Source organism: Coregonus lavaretus, assembly GCF_964263955.1.
Source record: "Coregonus lavaretus genome assembly, chromosome: 15".
NCBI lineage: Eukaryota > Metazoa > Chordata > Actinopteri > Salmoniformes > Salmonidae > Coregonus > Coregonus lavaretus.
Window position 1 is genome coordinate 38989480 of NC_140002.1, and position 22345 is coordinate 39011824.

Sequence of the window (22345 nt, forward strand, 5' to 3'; positions counted from 1 at the left end):
ACTTGGCAGAGGCTTTTGATACCATTTCTTGTTTTGAGTGTTTTGACTGATGTCACATCTATGCTAATATGGCTAAAATTCACTAGCTAGCAACTGTATTTGAGACACAACAAGTGCTCATTGTGCAAATGTATTTATGTTTTCAATAACATTGAAAACATTGGAGACAAAATATACAGTGCCTTCAGAAAGTATTCACACCCGTTGATTTTTTCCACATTTTGTTGTGTTACAGCCTGAATTTAAAATGGATGAAATTGAGATTTTGTGTCATTGGCCTACACACAAAATCCCATAATGTCAAAGTGGAATTATGTTGACAAATTAATTAAAAATGAAAGCTGAAATGTCTTGAGTCAATTAGTATTCAACCCCTTTGTTATGGCAAGCCTAAATAAGTTCAGGAGTAAAAATCTGCTAAACAAGTCACACAATAAGTTGCATGGACTCACTCTGTGTGCAATAATAGTGTTTAACATGATTTTTGAATTACTACCTCATCTCTGTACCCCACACATACAATTATCTGTAAGGTCCCTCAGTCGAGCAGTGAATTTTAAACACAGATTCAAACACAAAGACCAGGGAGGTTTTCCAATGCCTCGCAAAGAAGGACACCTATTGGTAGAAAAAAGCTGACTTTGAATATCCCTTTGAGCGTGGTGAAGTTATTAATTACACTTTGGATGGTGTATCAATACACCCAGGCGTCTTTCCTAACTCCCGAGTTCCCGAGTGGCGCAGCGGTCTAAGGTGGCGCAGCGGTCTAAGGCACTGCATCTCAGTGCTAGAGGCATCACTACAGACCCTGGTTCGATTCCAGGCTGTATCACAATCCAGTGGTCATTGGGAGTCCCATAGGGCGGCGCACAATTGGCCCAGCGTTGTCCGGGTTTGGCCGGGGTAGGTCGTCATTGTAAATAAGAATTTGTTCTTACCTGACTTGCCTAGTTAAATAAAAAATAAAACACTCAGTTGCCGGAGAGGAAGGGTCCTGCTCAGGAAGTTCCCCATGAGGCCAATGGTGACTTTAAAACAGTTACAGAGTTTACTGATGGCTGTGATAGGAGAAAACTGAGGAAGGATCAACAACATTGTAGTTACTCCACAATACTAACCTAAATGACAGAGTGAAAAGAAGGAAACCTGTACAGAATACAAATTTTCCAAAACATGCATCCTGTTTGCAATAAGGCACTAAAGTGTTATGTTTGGGGCATATCTAACACATCACTGAGTACCACTTTTCATATCATACCCCTTCCAATAAGTTTTGCCAAATTAAAACATTCCTTCCTCCACCCTATGAGGTCTCAGAGTCAAGTACTGTTGGCAAAATGTTTTCCCTTTTGTGCCCTTTGCGCCTAAACTCTTTACCCTTTCTCATTTTTCCTCATTGCCATCTATCAACAATCAGGTGACAAACGTCGTCATTCAGGTTTTATTAGACACTTGACATGTTACAAAAGCCTGTGTGAAGGTGTTATTTCTCTGGGCTTTATCCCTGAATGTAATTTTTGAACTGAATTTTTTAACTGAAAATTAACGCTGAACAGCAATGGGACTTTCAGTTTGCAACTCACAAAGAAAGAGAAAGCTCTTTTTTGTCTTTTTTTTGGGGGGGGGCTTGTCTTATCTTATCTAGCGCTCAAGGAATGGGTGTGTCTGTGTGCAGAGTCCAGTCTCAGAAGGAACCGAGCACAGATATATCTATGACACATACTGCTCTCCATGAAACTAGAAAACCTGGAGCTGTCTTCAATAAAACCACAAGGTCACATGCAACGCTTAAATCTCAAAGGTCAATTTGACAACATAAAACAGCATTAAACACACTAATGAAACTTGCAGTGAAATAAATGTACATTGTCAACCACAGTGAAAGGTGCAGAAGTGATTGCGCAATCATCCAACATTTATCCTCACACCAAGGTTGTTTTGTTCTATACCTTGATTCCATAAATGTAAAAAGGCCTATCTCTTGAATGAGTTAGCACTTTTCTCTAATATTTTATTAGAGACCTTTACCCCTAGGCCTTTTGGGGCACCAAGCGAGATTTTCCCCCACTTCGCAGGCAAAACATTTTAGTGACCCCCCTCATGACAGCAGAGAGAAAAACATTTTTTAAGTTAATTTCCTGCAATTCTACACATTCTGCCATGGTGTGTAGAGAAAATGTTGCAGTTTTAAAGCACGTTTTGTGGCAGAGAGAACGTTTAGCAATTTTATAACTAACTTCATGCTATTCTAGTCATTTTGCCATGAGTGGAAAGAATATACATTTTACAGCAAATTCCTACAATTTTACACATTTTGCCATGGGGTGGATAAAATATTTTTGCAGTTTAAAAGCAACTTTCCTACAATTCTACACATTTTGCCATGGGGTGGAGAGATATTTTTGCAGTTTAAAAGCAACTTTCCTGCAATTGTACACATTTTGCCATGACTCATGCCATGTTAATATGATACCTGAGTGAGAGTGACTAACAAAATCAATTGGGGTCCCCTGGGGACGTGCCCTGTGTGCCCGGTCTGTAATTTGGCCATGATTACTACCAGGCTTAGATAGCTGGCTAGACCAATTTACCAATCTAAAAATGTTTAGCTGAAATGGGCTAATTGAGTGACTGACATAACAAGAAACAAACTGCTGCTGCACAACCAAATGTCAACCAAATTTCGAAATTGCACCTAGTGTATTCTACTATACTAACTCTCAACAGTAAGTTCAGAGCCCGATTGAGCCCCCCTCCAAAAAAACAACAACAACAGTATATACAAATGAAGTCGGAAGTTTACATACACCTTAGCCAAATACATTTAAACTCAGTTTTTCACAATTCCTGACATTTAATCCTAGTAAAAATTCCCTGTCTTAGGTCCGTTAGGATCACCACTTTATTTTAAGAATGTGAAATGTCAGAATAATAGTAGAGAGAATTATTTATTTAAGCTTTTATTTCTTTCATCACATTCCCAGTGGGTCAGAAGTTTACATACACTCAATTGGTATTTGGTAGCATTGCCTTTAAATTGTTTAACTTGGGTGAAACGCTTCGGGTAGCCTTCCACAAGCTTCTCACAATAAGTTGGGTGAATTTTGGCCCATTCCTCCTGACAGAGCTTGTGTAACTGAGTCAGGTTTGTAGGCCTCCTTGCTCGCACACGCTTTTTCAGTTCTGCCCACACATTTTCTATAGGATTGAGGTCAGGGCTTAATGATGGCCACTCCAATACCTTGACTTTGTTGTCCTTAAGCCATTTTGCCACAACTTTTGAAGTATGCTTGGGGTCATTGTCCATTTGGAAGACCCATTTGCGACCAAGCTTTAACTTCCTGTCTGATGTCTTGAGATGTTGCTTCAATATATCCACATAATTTTCCTTCCTCATGATGACATCTATTTTGTGAAGTGCACCAGTCCCTCCTGCAGCAAAGCACCCCCACAGCATGATGCTGCCACCCCCGTGCTTCACGGTTGGGATGGTGTTCTTCAGCTTGCAAGCAACCCCCTTTTTCCTCCAAACATAACGATGGTCATTATGGCCAAACAGATCTATTTGTGTTTCATCAGACCAGAGGACATTTCTCCAAAAAGTACGATCTTTGTCCCCATGTGCAGTTGCAAACCGTAGTCTGGCTTTTTTATGGCGGTTTTGGAGCAGTGGCTTCTTCTTTGCTGAGCGGCCTTTCAGGTTATTTTTTAAAACATTTTTTTAATGTCGATATAGGAGTTGTTTTACTGTGGATATAGATACTTTTGTACCTGTTTCCTCCAGCATCTTCCTTAACCCCAAACCCTAATTCCAACCCTTACCCTAATTGTAACTTAAACCTAACCTTAAAGCCTAAAATAGCCTTTTTCCTTGTGGGGAGCTGCAAAATGTCCTCACTTGTCCTTGTTTTACTATCCTCGTGAGGACTTCATGTCCCCACAAGGATAGTAAAACCAAACAAACACTCACACACATTTACATTTGAGTAATTTAGCAGACACTCTTATCCAGAGCGACTTACAGTTAGTGCATTCATCTTAAGATAGCTAGGGGGGACAACCACATATCTCAGTCATAGTAAGTACATTTTTCCTCAACAAAGTAGCTATCAGCAAAGTCAGTGCTAGGAGGAAAACAACACACACACTATCAGTCACTGGCTCTTAATTACTGGAAAAGGAAAGATGAAACTCGATGAGATCATGAAGTGCAGTAGCAAGCACAAGACTCTGGACTCTAAACACTGTACAAGGGAAACATAATAATAATAATAAAAAGGCATCATAAAAATGCCTTAGAGTGTGTTAACGATTGTTAAAAACAGGGTTAAAGGGTACACCTTTTTAATCAGTGTGGAGATATAAACATATCTAAAATAAAGTATATATATTATTTCATTTCTAAGAGCATAGACAATGTCACGAAAACAATGCATGCGCTTCAATAGTGTAGAAGTCATTGTGTTGTTGTGGTTCTGGATGGCCAGATAGCTAGCAACAATGACAAGAAGCTACCATGTGGGGAATAGTATGTGGCTCATTCTATCTTGTTATTGATACCATAACCTAACATAGCAGGCATAAAAGAAACGCCTGAAACTAAATCCCCTACATACTGGTCTTGACGAGAAAAAAAACTAGTTATCTTCTACACCAGGGGTGTCAAACTCATTTTAGCTCAGGGGCCACATGGAGGAAAATCTATTCCCAAGTGGGCCGGACCGGAAAAATCATGGTATATATAACTTAAAAACAACAACTTCAGATTGTTTTCTTTGTTTTAATACGATCAACATACAACATAAAGCTGGAGCCTGAGGAAAGTGTGTCCAAAATAGTACAAGCACAACATCACTATTAATCATAAAACACGTCAAGTTTATTTGAAAATTCTAAAGAAAAAGAACACACAAACACACAATGCCTCAGTGATTAACAGAACTGTTTCACAGATCACAGAACTATATCAGGGTGTCATTTCTCAGGCAGAAATGTAGATAAAAATAATGAAATCCTGTTCCCCAAACAAGTGCAAGAACCACAGAGTCAATAATAGGTTAAATATACAAATAAAATAAAAACAATTAAAAACAATAGCACATCAACATAAAAACATATAAACATAAAGCTGGAGCCTGAGGACAGTGTCCAAAAGCACAACATCACTATTAATCATAAAACACCTCAAGTTATTTGAAAGTTCTGAGGACAAAGAACACACAAACACACAATGCCTCAGTGATTCACAGAAGTATATCACAGATCACAGAACTATATCAGGGTGTCATTTCTCAGGCAGAAATGTAGATAAAAATAATGAAATCCTGTTCCCCAAACAAGTGCAAGAACCACAGAGTCAAGAATAGGTTAAATATACAAATAAAATAAAAACAATTAAAAACAATAGCACATCAACATAAAAACATATAAACATAAATCTGAAAGCGTTGCTCAAACTCCCGTAACAGTCCCGTTATTTTATCTTTGAACCGCTTCATGTCTGCCACATGTTGGGTCGCGCACACATTTTTCAGACAGGGGAAGTGAGCTGCATCACCACCGGCAAGTTGCGTCTCCCACAATGACAGCTTCAACTTGAAAGAACGTATGCTGTCATAATACTGCGTGACAACTTTGTTGCGCCCTTGCAGCTGTTTGTTCAAGTTATTCAGGTGCTCTGTAACATCCACCATAAATGCAAGGTCCGGCATCCATTCTGCGGAATGAAATTCTAACACTGGTTTGCCCTTTTCTTCCATGAACTGTTCAATTTCTTCTCGTAAATCAAAGAAACGCCTCAGCACAGCACCTCGGCTTAACCATCTTACCTCAGTGTGGTATGGCAGGCCATAGATGTGGTCTTTCTCTCTGAGAAGGCTGTCAAACTGACGGTGATTCAGGCTTCTGGATCGGATGAAATTAACAGTTTGGATGACCACCTTCATGACGTTATCCATCTTTAATGACTTGCAACACAAAGCCTCCTGGTGCAAAATACAGTGAAAAGTCAAAAAATCACGTCCTCCATTTGCAGATTGCACTTTCTCTCTGAACTTTGTCACAACGCCTGCTTTTTTCCCGATCATTGAGGGCGCACCATCTATAGCCAGGCTGACAGCGCGGGACCAGTCCACTCCGACCCTGTCCAGCGCGCCGACGAGTGCGGTAAAAATATCAGCTGCTGTCGTTGTATCTGTCATCGGCACAAACTCCACGAACTCCTCGGTGACGGTCAATGTGTCATCAACTCCGTGGATGAAAAAATGGCCAGTTGTGCAACATCTGTAATGTCCGTGCTTTCATCAATTGCAACCGAAAACGCAATAAATGACTTTACTTTTTGCTTCAACTGGCTGTCCAAATCCACTGAAAGATCGGAAATCCTGTCTGCAACTGTGTTTCTTGTCAGGCTGATATTTGCAAAAGCCTGCCGCTTTTCAGGGCACACAATCTCCGCTGCCTTCATCATGCATGTTTTTACAAATTCACCCTCACTAAATGGTTTTGAAGCCACTGCGATTTCATTAGCAATGAGGTAGCTAGCTTTCACTGCAGCGTCACTGATGTCTCGGCTGTGAGTAAACACAGACTGCTGTTTCTTCAGACCCGCCAACAGTTCATTCACCTTCTCTCATCTCCGCTGTCCTTGAAAGTTGTCATATTTGTCGGCATGAAGACTCACATAGTGGCGACGAAGGTTATATTCTTTCAGCACTGCAACATGCTCTGAACACACCAAACATACAGCTTTCCCATTCAATTCCGTGATTAAATAGGATGACCATTTTTCTTGGAACACTCTGCACTCTGCGTCCACTTTTCTCTTTTTTGACAGAGACATATTGGGGCAATGAGGGTGCCAAAGCACATAATGTTAAAAGTAGAAGCCGTAATAAATATCGCGGGCAAAACAAAGTAGCTCATTGGCTGCACGTGCTTGACCTACTTGCTCTGCCCCGGTATAAACAATTTGCTTGCTTAACACAATTGCTATTGCGCCATCCAGTGGACGCAATTGGAACAGCAGTTTATTTTATTGAAAAATTGCAGCGCATTTTTATACTTTACAAAATTATTAATTTATTAATTTATTTATTAATTTTTTTTCAAAATCATCTCGCGGGCCGGATTAAACCCGTTTGTGGGCTTGATCCGGCCCGCGGGCCGTACGTTTGACACCCCTGTTCTACACTGTTCAACCAATCCAGTAAATGTGGAGGAGGAGCTTTGCCTTGTTAATGTCCAAAAGCGGAAGTCGGGTCACAGGCTCTCCTTCTATTTCCCCTGAAAACCGGAACATCCGGTTGTTGGGGACTTGGCAGAGGCTTTTGATACCATGTCTTGTTTTGAGTGTTTTGACTGATGTCACATCTATGCTAATATGGCTAAAATTCACTAGCTAGCAACAGTATTTGAGACACAACAAGTGCTCATTGTGCAAATGTATTTATGTTTTCAATAACATTGAAAACATTGGAGACAAAATATACAGTGCCTTCAGAAAGTATTCACACCCGTTGATTTTTTCCACATTTTGTTGTGTTACAGCCTGAATTTAAAATGGATTAAATTGAGATTTTGTGTCATTGGCCTACACACAAAATCCCATAATGTCAAAGTGGAATTATGTTGACAAATTAATTAAAAATGAAAAGCTGAAATGTCTTGAGTCAATTAGTATTCAACCCCTTTGTTATGGCAAGCCTAAATAAGTTCAGGAGTAAAAATTTGCTAAACAAGTCACACAATAAGTTGCATGGACTCACTCTGTGTGCAATAATAGTGTTTAACATGATTTTTGAATTACTACCTCATCTCTGTACCCCACACATACAATTATCTGTAAGGTCCCTCAGTCGAGCAGTGAATTTTAAACACAGATTCAAACACAAAGACCAGGGAGGTTTTCCAATGCCTCGCAAAGAAGGACACCTATTGGTAGAAAAAAGCTGACTTTGAATATCCCTTTGAGCGTGGTGAAGTTATTAATTACACTTTGGATGGTGTATCAATACACCCAGGCGTCTTTCCTAACTCCCGAGTTCCCGAGTGGCGCAGCGGTCTAAGGTGGCGCAGCGGTCTAAGGCACTGCATCTCAGTGCTAGAGGCGTCACTACAGACCCTGGTTCGATTCCAGGCTGTATCACAATCCAGTGGTCATTGGGAGTCCCATAGGGCGGCGCACAATTGGCCCAGCGTTGTCCGGGTTTGGCCGGGGTAGGTCGTCATTGTAAATAAGAATTTGTTCTTACCTGACTTGCCTAGTTAAATAAAAAATAAAACACTCAGTTGCCGGAGAGGAAGGGTCCCGCTCAGGAAGTTCCCCATGAGGCCAATGGTGACTTTAAAACAGTTACAGAGTTTACTGATGGCTGTGATAGGAGAAAACTGAGGATGGATCAACAACATTGTAGTTACTCCACAATACTAACCTAAATGACAGAGTGAAAAGAAGGAAACCTGTACAGAATACAAATATTCCAAAACATTCATCCTGTTTGCAATAAGGCACTAAAGTGTTATGTTTGGGGCATATCTAACACATCACTGAGTACCACTTTTCATATCATACCCCTTCCAATAAGTTTTGCCAAATTAAAACATTCCTTCCTCCACCCTATGAGGTCTCAGAGTCAAGTACTGTTGGCAAAATGTTTTCCCTTTTGTGCCCTTTGTGCCTAAACTCTTTACCCTTTCTCATTTTTCCTCATTGCCATCTATCAACAATCAGGTGACAAACGTCGTCATTCAGGTTTTATTAGACACTTGACATGTTACAAAAGCCTGTGTGAAGGTGTTATTTCTCTGGGCTTTATCCCTGAATGTAATTTTTGAACTGAATTTTTGAACTGAAAATAAACGCTGAACAGCAATGAGACTTTCAGTTTGCAACTCACAAAGAAAGAGAAAGCTATTTTTTGTCTTTTTTTGGGGGGGGGGGGCTTGTCTTATCTTATCTAGTGCTCAAGGAATGGGTGTGTCTGTGTGCAGAGTCCAGTCTCAGAAGGAACCGAGCACAGATATATCTATGACACATACTGCTCTCCATGAAACTAGAAAACCTGGAGCTGTCTTCAATAAAACCACAAGGTCACATGCAACGCTTAAATCTCAAAGGTCAATTTGACAACATAAAACAGCATTAAACACACTAATGAAACTTGCAGTGAAATAAATGTACATTGTCAACCACAGTGAAAGGTGCTGAAGTGATTGCGCAATCATCCAACATTTATCCTCACACCAAGGTTGATTTGTTCTATACCTTGATTCCATAAATGTAAAAAGGCCTATCTCTTGAATAAGTTAGCACTTTTCTCTAATATTTTATTAGAGACCCTTACCCCTAGGCCTTTAGGGGCACCAAGCGAGATTTTCCCCCACTTCGCAGGCAAAACATTTTAGTGACCCCCCTCATGACAGCAGAGAGAAAAACATTTTTAAAGTTAATTTCCTGCAATTCTACACATTCTGCCATGGTGTGTAGAGAAAATGTTGCAGTTTTAAATCACGTTTTGTGGCGGAGAGAACGTTTAGCAATTTTATAACTAACTTCATGCTATTTTAGTCATTTTGCCATGAGTGGAAATAATATACATTTTACAGCAAATTTCCTACAATTTTACACATTTTGCCATGGGGTGGAGAGATATTTTTGCAGTTTAAAAGCAACTTTCCTGCAATTCTACACATTTTGCCATGGGGTGGAGAAATATTTTTGCAGTTTAAAAGCAACTTTCCTACAATTCTACACATTTTGCCATGGGGTGGAGAGATATTTTTGCAGTTTAAAAGCAACTTTCCTGCAATTGTACACATTTTGCCATGACTCATGCCATGTTAATATGATACCTGAGTGAGAGTGACTAACAAAATCAATTGGGGTCCCCTGGGGACGTGCCCTGTGTGCCCGGTCTGTAATTTGGCCATGATTACTACCAGGTTTAGATAGCTGGCTAGACCAATTTACCAATCTAAAAATGTTTAGCTGAAATGGGCTAATTGAGTGACTGACATAACAAGAAACAAACTGCTGCTGCACAACCAAATGTCAACCAAATTTCGAAATTGCACCTAGTGTATTCTACTATACTAACTCTCAACAGTAAGTTCAGAGCCCGATTTGAGCCCCCCCCCCAAAAAAACAACAACAACAGTATATACAGTTGAAGTCAGAAGTTTACATACACCTTAGCCAAATACATTTAAACTCAGTTTTTCACAATTCCTGACATTTAATCCTTGTAAGAATTCCCTGTCTTAGGTCCGTTAGGATCACCACTTTATTTTAAGAATGTGAAACGTCAGAATAATAGTAGAGAGAATTATTTATTTCAGCTTTTATTTCTTTCATCACATTCCCAGTGGGTCAGAAGTTTACATACACTCAATTGGTATTTGGTAGCATTGCCTTTAAATTGTTTAACTTGGGTCAAACGCTTCGGGTAGCCTTCCACAAGCTTCCCACAATAAGTTGGGTGAATTTTGGCCCATTCCTCCTGACAGAGCTTGTGTAACTGAGTCAGGTTTATAGGCCTCCTTGCTCGCACACGCTTTTTCAGTTCTGCCCACACATTTTCTATAGGATTGAGGTCAGGGCTTTATGATGGCCACTCCAATACCTTGACTTTGTTGTCCTTAAGCCATTTTGCCACAACTTTGGAAGTATGCTTTGGGTCATTGTCCATTTGGAAGACCCATTTGCGACCAAGCTTTAACTTCCTGACTGATGTCTTGAGATGTTGCTTCAATATATCCACATAATTTTCCTTCCTCATGATGCCATCTATTTTGTGAAGTGCACCAGTCCCTCCTGCAGCAAAGCACCCCCACAGCATGATGCTGCCACCCCTGTGCTTCACGGTTGGGATGGTGTTCTTCGCCTTGCAAGCAACCCCCTTTTTCCTCCAAACATAACGATGGTCATTATGGCCAAACAGTTCTATTTGTGTTTCATCAGACCAGAGGACATTTCTCCAAAAAGTACGATCTTTGTCCCCATGTGCAGTTGCAAACCGTAGTCTGGCTTTTTTATGGCGGTTTTGGAGCAGTGGCTTCTTCTTTGCTGAGCTGCCTTTCAGGTTATGTCGATATAGGACTTGTTTTACTGTGGATATATATACTTTTATACCTGTTTCCTCCAGCATCTTCACAAGGTCCTTTGTTGTTGTTCTGGAATTGATTTGCACTTTTCGCACCAAAGTACGTTCATCTCTAGGAGACAGAACGCGTCTCCTTCCTGAGTGGTATGATGGCTGCGTGGTCCCATGGTGTAAATACTTGCGTACTATTGTTTGTACAGATGAACATGGTACCTTAAGGCGTTTGGAAATTGCTCCCAAGGATGAACCAGACTTGTGGAGGTCTACAATTTCTTTTCTGAGGTCTTGGCTGATTTCTTTTGATTTTCCCATGATGTCAAATAAAGAGGCACTGAGTTTGAAGGTAGGCCTTGAAATACATCCACAGGTACACCTCCAATTGACTCAAATGATGTCAATTAGCCTATCAGAAGTTTCTAAAGCCATGACATCATTTTCTGGAATTTTCCAAGCTGTTTAAAGGCACAGTCAACTTAGTGTATGTAAACTTCTGACCCACTGGAATTGTGAAACAGTGAATTATAAGTGAAATAATCTATCTGTAAACAATTGTTGGAAAAATTACTTGTCATGCACAAAGTAGATGTCCTAACCGACTTGTCAAAACTATAGTTTGTCAACAAGACATTTGTGGAGTGGTTGAAAAACGAGTTTTAATGACTCCAACCTAAGTGTATGTAAACTTCCGACTTCAACTGTATATACAGTACCAGTCAAAAGTTTGGACACACCTACTCATTCCAGGATTTTTCTTTATTTTTAATATTTTCTAAATTGTAAAATAATAGTGCAGACATCAAAACTATGAAATAACACATATGGAATCATGTAGTAACCAAAAAAGTGTTAAACAAATCAAAATATATTTTAAATTATATATATTTGAGATTCTTTAATTTAGCCACCCTTTGCCTTGATGACAGCTTTGCACACTCTTGGCATTCTCTCAACCAGCTTCATGAGGTAGTCACCTGGAATGCATTTCAATTAACAGGTGTGCCTTGTTAAAAGTTAATTTGTGGAATTTCTTTCCTTCTTAATGCGTTTGAGCCAATCAGTTGTGTTGTGACAAGGTAGGGATGGTATACAGAAGATAGCCCTATTTGGTAAAAGACCAAGTCCATATTATGGGAAGAATAGCTCAAATAAGCAAAGAGAAATGACAGTCCATCATTACTTTAAGACATGAAGGTCAGACAATCCGGAAAATTTCAAGAACTTTGAAAGTTTCTTCAAGAGCAGTCGCAAAAACCATCAAGCGCTATGATGAAACTGGCTCTCATGAGGACCGCCACAGGAAAGGAAGACCCAGAGTTACCTCTGCTGCAGAGGATAAGTTCATTAGAGTTACCAGCCTCAAAAATTGCAGCCCAAATAAATGCTTCACAGAGTTCAAGTAACAGATCTCAACATCAACTGTTCAGAGGAGACTGCGTGAATCAGGCCTTCATGGTCGAATTGCTGCAAAGAAACCACTACTAAAGGACACCAATAAGAAGAAGAAACTTGCTTGGTCCAAGAAACACTGGACATTAGACCGGTGGAAATCTGTCCTTTTTTGGTTCCAACCGCCGTGTCTTTGTGAGACGCAGAGTAGGTGAACGGATGATCTCTGCATGTGTGGTTCCCACCGTGAAGCATTGAGGAGGAGGTGTGATGGTGTGGGGGTGCTTTGCTGGTGACACTGTCAGTGATTTATTTAGAATTCAACGCACACTTAACCAGCATGGCTACCACAGCATTCTGCAGCGATACGCCATCCCATCTGTTTAACGCTTAGTGGGACTATCATTTGTTTTTCAACAGGACAATGACCCAACACACCTCCAGGCTGTGTAAGGGCTATTTGACCAAGAAGGATGGAGTGCTGCATCAGATGACCTGGCCTCCACAATCACCAGACCTCAACCCAATTGAGATGGTTTGGGATGAGTTGGACCGCAGAGTGAAGGAAAAGCAGCCAACGTGCAAAGCTGTCATCAAGGAAGAATCTAAAATCAAAAATATATTTTGATTTGTTGAACACTTTTTTGGTTACTACATGATTCCATTATGTGTTATTTCAAAGTTTTGATGTCTTCACTATTATTCTACAATGTAGAAAATAGTAAAAATAAAGAAAAACCCTTGAATGAGTAGGTGTGTCCAAACTTTTGACTGGTACTGTGTATGAACAAAAATATAAACCTGAACAAAAATATAAACGCAACATGCAACAGTTTTGAAGATTTTACTGAGTTTCAGTTCATATAAGGAAATCAGTCAATTGAAATAAATAAATGTGGCCCTAATCTATGGATTTGACATGACTGGGCATGGTCGCAGCCATGGGTGGGCCTGTGAGGGCATAGGCCCACCTACTGCGGAACCAGGCCCAGACAATCAGAATACGTTTTTCCCCACAAAAGGGCTTTATTACAGACAGAAATTATCCTCAGTTTCATCAGCTGTCCGGGTGATTGGTCTCAGACGATCCCGCAGGTGAAGAAGCCAGATGTGGAGGTCCTAGGCTGGCGTGGTTACACGTGGTCTGCGGTTGTGAGGCCGTTTGGACATACTGCCAAATTCTCTAAAACGTCATTGGCTTATGGTAGAGAAATTAACATTCAATTATCTGGCAACAGCGCTGGTGGACATTCCTGCAGTCAGCATGCCAATTGCAAGCTCCCTCAGTACTTCAGACATCTGTGGCATTGTATTGTGTGACAAAACTGCACATTTTAAAGTGCCCTTTTATTGTCCCCAGCACAAGGTACACCTGTGTAATGATCATGCTGTTTAATCAGCTTCTTGATATGCCACACCTGTCAGGTGGATGGATTATCTTGGCAAAGAAGAAATGCTCACTAACAGGGATATAAACAAATTTGTGCACACAATTTGAGAGAAATAAGCCTTTTGTGCATATGGAAAATGTCTGGGATCTTTTATTTCAGCTCATGAAACATGGGATCAACACTTTACATGTTGCGTTTATATTTTTGTTCAGTGTAGATTATTTATTTTTTGGCCTTGGCTGCGGATCTCACGTTTCTTCACGCACACATTTTGGTGGTCACGCTCCCTTCACATTTCTCACTGTCAATCGTGAAGTTTTATCTGTGAAACATCCATGCGGCATCTGCATGCCAACCATTTGATCTTAATCAGTTACATGGGAATATGCATTTAGATCTTAGTTATGTACAGTGTTGTTTCGACTTATGCAGGCTACAGTGAGTTTTTTTTTTGCTGTGCTTTGTTTCAATCAAGCACATATTTTTCCTAGTGGCATGCTGTTGATAAAAATGTGACCATTTAGAGCTTAGTTATGTACAGCGTTGTTTCGACTTATGCAGGCTACAGAAAGCAATTTGTTTTGCTGTGTTTTGTTTCAATCAAAGCAAATTTTTCCTAGTGGCATGCTGTTGAGAAAAATGTGACCATTTGCACAATCATCCTAAAACCTCAAGAAATGTTTTTTTTTGTCTTACAGTAACATTATACTATGTTATTATATTTGGTTCTGTATGTAGAATACTATCATTATGTGATCTTGCAGACATTGATTCAGCTTTGATCTAACTTTATTAACCTCTTAAGGATCGTATCCTTTTTTTCAATTTTCGCCTAAAATTACATACCCAAATCTAACTGCCTGTAGACAAGCACCATTCAGCAGAGTAGCCTGCTTCGGGACCTTTAGCTGTCAGGAAGAAAGGTCCAGAAAAGTCAGATCTGCAGCTACTGTTTTTTTTTGGGTCGGGGGCCCCCTAGCAGCCCTAAGCCGGTCACTTATGCCCAGGGTTTACAAACATCAATTTCCACAAAACACAACACTGTTACTGAAATCACAATAATGAACAGAGACATTTACTCAAACTGACAAACGCATATAAAACAAGTCCGTGCTAACTACACAACTTGAAAGACACCCATCCTGTTGAGCGATTTTCATAATCAGTACCCTCTACTCCATTCCAGCAGAGGACACAAAAACACAAGCAAGCCAACCAATGGTGCCAGATGCCACCTGTCTGTTTATTAGGGACATTGCATTCTTTCACAGACACACACAGTCATGTTCAGAGTTCATATGAGAAATTGTTTTAGCCCTGGGATATTGTCAATTCAATGTTTCTTTTTGTGAGTTGTTGCCAAAAGAATATCAATCTGTACGTAATGATTTTTAATGTTAGCTACATTTCAAGGAAGTTGGTACAAAAGGACATGCACACAACTCCAGAGAGGTCATAGTTTTAATGGGAAACTATGGCTATTCCATTTCCAGTACTGATTCAACAGGAAAACAGTCAGTACATCCACAACACTGGCTTTAGCAGACCTCTAGACCTTCTGCGTTTCTCATAAAGACAACAGTCCTTTCCTTAAGCTCTCCACTGCTGGTCATTTGACCACTTTTATTTTCTTCTTAGTCTTCTTCTCTGCTTCTTCAACAACAGCTTCTTCTTCTTCTGTTGCTCTTTTCTTCGCCTTCTCTTTTATCATCTCCATAGTGTCCCACACCTCATCCAGTTCTCCTCCCTCTTCTTTCACTTCCTCCACATCTCCGGTCACTCCTGTACTGCTCAGCTGAAATAGAGGAGAGATACTGTAAACATACTACACCATCATTCTGCAGCATAATGCAGGAAAATCACTGTTTCAAAAATATTAAACAGCAAATGACAGTTAACATTCTTGTTTGACATTCTTGTTATGTCAATTTAAATCAACTACTGTATCATAGTGTAATAAATAAGTAAATATGCATGTCAGGTGTCATACAGGGTGTTATGAAAACTCATATCACAACATTAATTAGTGTTGGTAAAAAAACTAGCAAGTCTCAATTTGAAAGTCAAATAGATGACAAAGTATTGCACTTCACAATGTCTGAAACAGGCTGATTCATAGCACTTAATTCACCCCTACCTCGAGATCTCTGCTGGACAGAAGCACACAGTTGAGTCGTGACTTCAGATACACCTGAAAGGGAGACGAAGCGAGAGAGAACCTCTTGAACTTTCACTGAACACAATTACTAAAAACTATGTAGGAGGCTTCCCTAATGATGGTTTGTGTAGCTGGCTTCAAGTGTGCGGAGAGTGTAAGAGTGAGTGTGTGTGGTGTGTACCTTGTGCTGTAGAGTGCGGTCCTCCAGGCTGTGTACCCTCAGAAAGCGATCCAAACCACAAGAAGCCACTAGAGGGAGAGAGGGGTGGCACTGAAGCCCCCGCACCCCTCCTGCCAGCCCCTTTAAACACCCACGCACTAGGCCTGCAGCGAATGAAGAGGACAAGAGGAGGAGAGGTTAGACAACAAAGAGACTGTAGTCGAGGGGGAGAGGATCTCACAGATAGAACACAAAAGGCACGCAACATGCACTCGCACACACAAAAAGCTTGATCTCCCTCTCTCTCTGACTATCAGAAGATAATTATTGCTGCTACAGGCAAAACAATTAAGTTTTCATTTTAATAAACAGACGTTTCAAAGAGCACATACAGCAAATTAATCTATAATGTAGCACAATGGCAAATACATACATGGACAAAAAGATAAAGAAGCTGACATGGAAAAGTACTGAAGCAGATCGCTAAGCAACTGCACAATAATTTCAACAAGCAGAAACAGACATCGACTCCCTCATTCACCTTTCCGCAGATCTAAGATGGCGAGTTGGCCATGTGTGTTGCCCACTACAACACTGTCTTGGCTGGCAGGGAGGGAGAGGGCTGTGAGGGGGTACTCCCCAAACTGAGCCTCTAGAACAGGACGCCTCTGGGGAGAGGCTGGATCATACACTCGCACCTAACAGAGAAAAAAAATAATCAAATCGGGTTGCTTTTGTTATATCATTAGATAGATGAATGAGGCAAAGAGACATGAGTCAAGTTAAGATGTTTAATGGTTTGCTTATGTAGCAATGATACAAACCATACATCAGGGTACTTGAACTTGACCAATTAAGTGATAATGCCTGAGAAGCCGGTGTTTGGAGGATATATTGGCACGGGTGTTGATAGGCCTGAGACGAAGTCGAGCCAAACCGTGCCAATATATCCTCCAAACACCGGCTTCAAGGGCATTATCACTTTTATACAACGGGTTACCAACATACTAAAATTATGATTGACATATTTTCATTAAAAACATTACTTTGATGAATTTATTCATACTATTTCATCCTTCCACAAGATATAGTCCCGAATCTAGGGTTGCTACCCAAGCCGGCTGGTCGTTCGTTCTGTCGGTTCGGTTCCCAGAGACGCGACCCAGTTGGTCAGTCTTTTTGTTTTGTATCTATGGACCCGACCTATTCATTCGTTCCAAATGTTCCATTTCTGTACTGGCTGGCAACGTTCTTATCCCTTGCTTGCTAGCTAGCCAACTACGGCTAACTTACAGTCACGTCAAACAGTGCAGCCTGAATAACAACAGTAGCTGCATTTACATTTACAAGCTGTTTTCTAGTGACATTTATTTGGACACATCCATAACAATGAGCTAATGAGGCGCGATTTCGCCTGGCATAGCAAATGTGCTCTCTCATCAGGACACTGTTGTTCAGAGAATATACCCAACAACACAGCTACAGTAACACAATCACTTCAAAAGGAAGCTGTAAAGACTGCAAACTAGCTGCACTTCCTTTTCGTTTGACCTTTTTTCAATTGACAATTCTTTGTATACATCCAGAAAAATGATGCCAGCTGATTCATGATTTCGATTGGCTGAGAAACGCTGCCTGCCTGTCTGTCTCGTCCCGACCTCCGACCCCTACACTTTCCTTACTATGGGACAGCTGGAGATCGAATTTGAATATTGAAACAATGTTGCAAATGTCGGAGAGACAGACAGCAAGGTTTATACAAATCTCCGCTATTGAAACCTAAATGTTAGTCTAAAATAAATGTGAGATAATGTCTAGATGCTTCTTATAGTGGAGATCAAGTGTATAAGTTGCCTGGCTGGGCTGATGAGACAGTGGATTGCGCAGTGAGATGGAACAGAGTAAATAGGCATTTTAACGTCATAGATTTAGCCGGTGTTAACTTGTGGAATAGACACCAGCTGGAATGCGGTTTTAACCAATCAGCATTCAGGATTAGAACCACCCATTGTATAATATGAATTTACCCTTACAGGACAGTTTCAGCCCTCCAAAATGTAAGAGTCCCTTTTCACACTACTGAGCTGAGCCAAACCCAGTATGCCAAAATGTACTGCGCTGGCCTGGTTGCATATCTAACAAAATGTATCCTTTGAGTACTGTGCTCCAAGTCTGACTCAGTGGCTTAGAAGACCAGCAGACCCAGTCTAAGAACAGGGCTTGTACAGGGCAAGACAGACAGACCTGGTGGTGACCTGTGCAGGTGATTATCTTGTCTGAGTCTGGGATGAAGGCCATGTCTCTGACCCACTCTGGGACTCGCAGGTCCAGCCAGTCATTACGCACCTGCAGCATAAAAAAGCATGGCACTGTTTCAATGCACAAACACCAAAACATAACATACTATGTAGACATTCCCACTGTAAATCCTTGAAATGTAGTTGTTAGACTCTTACATTCTTGGAGGTAAAGATAGGTGTTTCAGGTCTCTCCAGATCCCAGACCTTCAGGCCGTTCTCCTTCCCTCCTGTAGCCACTTGATTGCGCTGCGAGGGATTCTGTCGCATCCGACAAACATTCTTCCCAGCATTTATTTCAACCTAGACATAGGGACAGGGGTTATGTTCAAGAAAATGGCAGTGTACAAAAAAGCAGACAGTCAACTTCAATCATTCATAAGTATATAGTATCCATCTGCAATGTAACAACCTCTAGGAAGCCTATGTGGTATTCTGGCAAAGTCACTCACTGTGTCTGTGCTGCCCTCCTTCCAGACCCTCAGCAGTCCTGTCTCCACACACGTGATCAGAGCACTGCAGAGACACACAGGGAGAGAGTCGTCCAGTGTCAACATTGGTATCCTCAACACATGACCACGGAGATGCTGGTGTGTAATGACAGTGTGCATGAACAACAACTCCTGTACTGTGTTATGACCGTGTCTTTATCTACACAACTATACCGGTCTGTGACAGCGAGTCCTGTGAACCTGCCATGGGTGCTCTCCCCACACTGTCTGGTCTCAGTGAAGATGCCCTTCTCTGTGCTGAACGTCTTCACTGTGCCATTCACAGACCCCACCAGCACCTAGAACAGACAAGACAGGTAAATAACACAACGGCACAACAACCATGACGCAAACTAAACACATCAACGACCAACAGAGATCAGACATCATCAAGAGATACATTACTCCCTAGAGCCCCCCCACACACACCTCAGTCTCCTGTGGATCTCCCCAGCCCAGTACACACACTTCCTGGTCCCGACTCAAGCAGCTCATCTCACAGAAGTTGAATGCCTGTTTTTTGGATAGGCTCACACCTAATGAAACAGACACACAGTGTAAGTGATATCCATTTAAATATCCTGATAGCGTGCATGGCCATCGTTCCTAAAACAATCTGTGTCGCATTAGGGAAAAGTACTGTCAAGCTAGGTAGCAAGCAAACACGTGGGTTGCTAGATAGCTAGCTCTAACAAATAACACACAACACAAGGACAGCATGGCTAAATTTACTGAGTTACATCATTTTTACCTTTCAATATCCCTGTTTCTGATCCCACCCATACTGAACAAAGTTGACTTTTGTCTGCCATGAACAAGAACGAAAAGATTGTCAAGAAAACAACAACAAATGTTCTAACACGTTATGGCGTGTCCAAAATGTCGTCCGTAGGGATATACTACTCACCAAACTTCTGTTCCGACCTAGATTTTCTTATATAAAATATGCAGCAGATGGTGCTCTTGAGCTTTACATTTTATATCAGTCCAAGATATCCAAAATCCACAGCCATTATTGCGCACAAATAACATACAGTATCAGTCAGACTGATAGATTAGGGCTGTACAAAACCCACAAGACACCAACAAATAACAAATTAATTTGGTTGTTGTTTCTACATTATGAAAGATTCAATTACTTCATTTTCAAAAGGTGTTTTTGTTTCATTCCCTTGTTGTATGAGTTTTTCACATTTTCACATTTGTAATCATTGAGGTAGAGTAGGGGACAGGCAGAGGAGAAGGTGGCTAATCAGTCAGAGGAGAGAAAATGAGTCTCCAGGTCACCCTGGGGGATTTACCAGAGATTAGCTATTGGGACGGATTTAGTGGGTGATAAAAGATGGGACAGGGATGGGGATTAGGGGGAAACAGCATGGGCACTTTAAAATCAAAAGCCAAAGATTTGTGGGAATTAAAAACTTGTGGAAATCCTCCCAAGAGAAGAGGGCCAGAGAGACTGACAATAGCAGGGGAGAAAGGGATGAGCGTGAAAACTGCAGGACCACAGAAAGAGAGAGGTAGCTTGGAGAGAACAGAGAAGGGAGGGAAAGAAAGTAAGAGAAAGAATCCCATGATTACAAGAAAAGAGTGAGAGCCTTTTCATCTTTCTCGAAATGACGGAAGAATAGGACACCAGCGTCATGACAAAAGGGGAAGAAGGAGGGAGAGACAGAGAGAGCGAGAGAGAGCAAGAGAGAGAGAAGGAGACATAAAGAGAGAGAAAGAGAGAGAGAGAGAGACAGAGGAAAGGGAGCAGAGGGGGGGATAGATGGAGACAAACAAGGGAAGCAAACAAGGGAAGCTGACAAAAAAAATATTAAAAGCTTCCCCTGCCCCCTCATCCATCTCTGGGGAACAAGGGAATACGGCAACGGATACAAGCCAGGGAGAGAAGGACAAAGAGAGAGAGAGAGAGAGACCTAGAGAGAGTGAGACTGTTGAATGAACTTGGCCATTATATTCTAGGGAGATACAAATATTGCTTTATCAGACAGTCTGAGAGAGAGAGAGAAGAAGAAGAGACTGTGGAGGACAAAAGATGAGGGAGAGGGTTTCTTCAAAATCGTTTTTTTAGAGGAAGAGAAGAGAAAGCATAAGGGGGGGTTTTGGAGAGAGAGAAGCGAAAGAGGAGGGAGGGGAATTAATTAACTTAGAGACTTCTAAGGGCTGTGGAGATGTTTTTCCTTTCTTGAGAAAAATAATCGTACCAAAATAAGAACATAAAACGTCTTAACATCTAAACATTGTTGATTCTCTAAATGTTGTTTTTTCACCCTGCAAGTGAGCACTGAAAAGCATATGCGTGAAGAAATCTGATGGACGCGACTGAGATGGATGGACAAAGGCAAGACAGAGAATTCTGACATGGTGTCGACCCATATTGACAGAGACAAAGTGTGGAGAGGAAGGAGTGGGATATTCAGTGACAGACACATCTACCACCAGACACAGGTACACTCTGATCAATATTAAGATCAATCAAAATATCCATCATCATCATCATCACAGATTATATATATCCTGATACATCATTCATCAGCCTTTATTGCTTCTAGACATCAGTGTGGAGTGCTGTTCTATCATATTGCTGTTTGTTTATATTCTACTCTATACATTACAACACCATTTATCAAATAATTTCAAGCTATTATTGTAAGCTAATAATCTTTGCTAATTTTGTTATTATAAATGATCACTAATAACTATCATTGTAATAATATTTGTTCATAGGGCACATGTACGAATTGCTGTTATTGGATGAAAAGCAAATTCCTTCCTCTTTACATTAGTGGAAAATTATTTTATGCCTCCAAAAGTATAAACAGTCCTCTCCTCCTTAACAGCATATCTGCTCTGTTTAAAAACATTGAAATATCAGAATATACCAAAACATCTCTTTTGAATAATATCTAATACCATTTACCAACATTTTTCCTATTACAGATGTTTAGTAACAATTATATTGTTCTTGAAATATGTGCCATCTTCAGTGGCAAAGTGGACATTATAAAAGGGACAGGGGACAGACACCGTAAGTGCACAAAAACCCCTGGCTGTCAGAATCAGAGGCTGGGACGAGAGGAGAGAGCATTATTCAGCTTTAGCTGTTCTCCCTGAACAACTGTGCCTGTCGACCGCTTTACAAAGTCTATGTGTGACAAGCTTTTGCACAGTGAAGGAGAAAAGCTTTTGCACAGACACATGAAAAGGGAAGTGGAACTCAAGAAGAAGGACCAACTGTGCAACCTAGATAAGCAGAAGTAGAGTGACCACAGGTGATAGACTGGAGAGTGGAGCAGGAATTTTTTCTTCCAGAACTTCAGCTCCTCACCTGGACAATACGGGCTCTCAATACAA

The 22345-nt window shown here is 40.8% G+C and overlaps 1 protein-coding gene across 1 annotated transcript; it reads right to left on the reverse strand.

The window, feature by feature from the left end:
* Positions 1–15098: 15098 nt before the first annotated feature.
* Positions 15099–19883, reverse strand: wdr74 (WD repeat domain 74). The gene is made up of 10 exons (XM_084178842.1): positions 19737–19883; positions 19415–19521; positions 19160–19284; positions 18947–19010; positions 18654–18797; positions 18442–18543; positions 16739–16895; positions 16219–16361; positions 16017–16070; positions 15099–15674 (listed from the first exon to the last, which is right to left on the reverse strand). Exons 1-10 carry the CDS (start codon positions 19795–19797, stop codon positions 15489–15491), a joined length of 1143 nt encoding a protein of 380 aa, XP_084034968.1. The 5' UTR covers positions 19798–19883; the 3' UTR covers positions 15099–15488.
* Between the last annotated feature and the right edge of the window lie 2462 nt (positions 19884–22345).

Coding starts and splice junctions, on each gene's coding strand:
- wdr74 (XM_084178842.1), bottom strand. CDS start 19,797: ATGGCAGACAAAAGTCAACTTTGTTCAGTATGGGTGGGATCAGAAACA. Junction 19,522..19,736: donor AGAAACAGGGATATTGAAAG/GTAAAAATGATG, acceptor CTGTTTCATTAG/GTGTGAGCCTATCCAAAAAA. Junction 15,675..16,016: donor TGTCCAGCAGAGATCTCGAG/GTAGGGGTGAAT, acceptor CCTCTATTTCAG/CTGAGCAGTACAGGAGTGAC.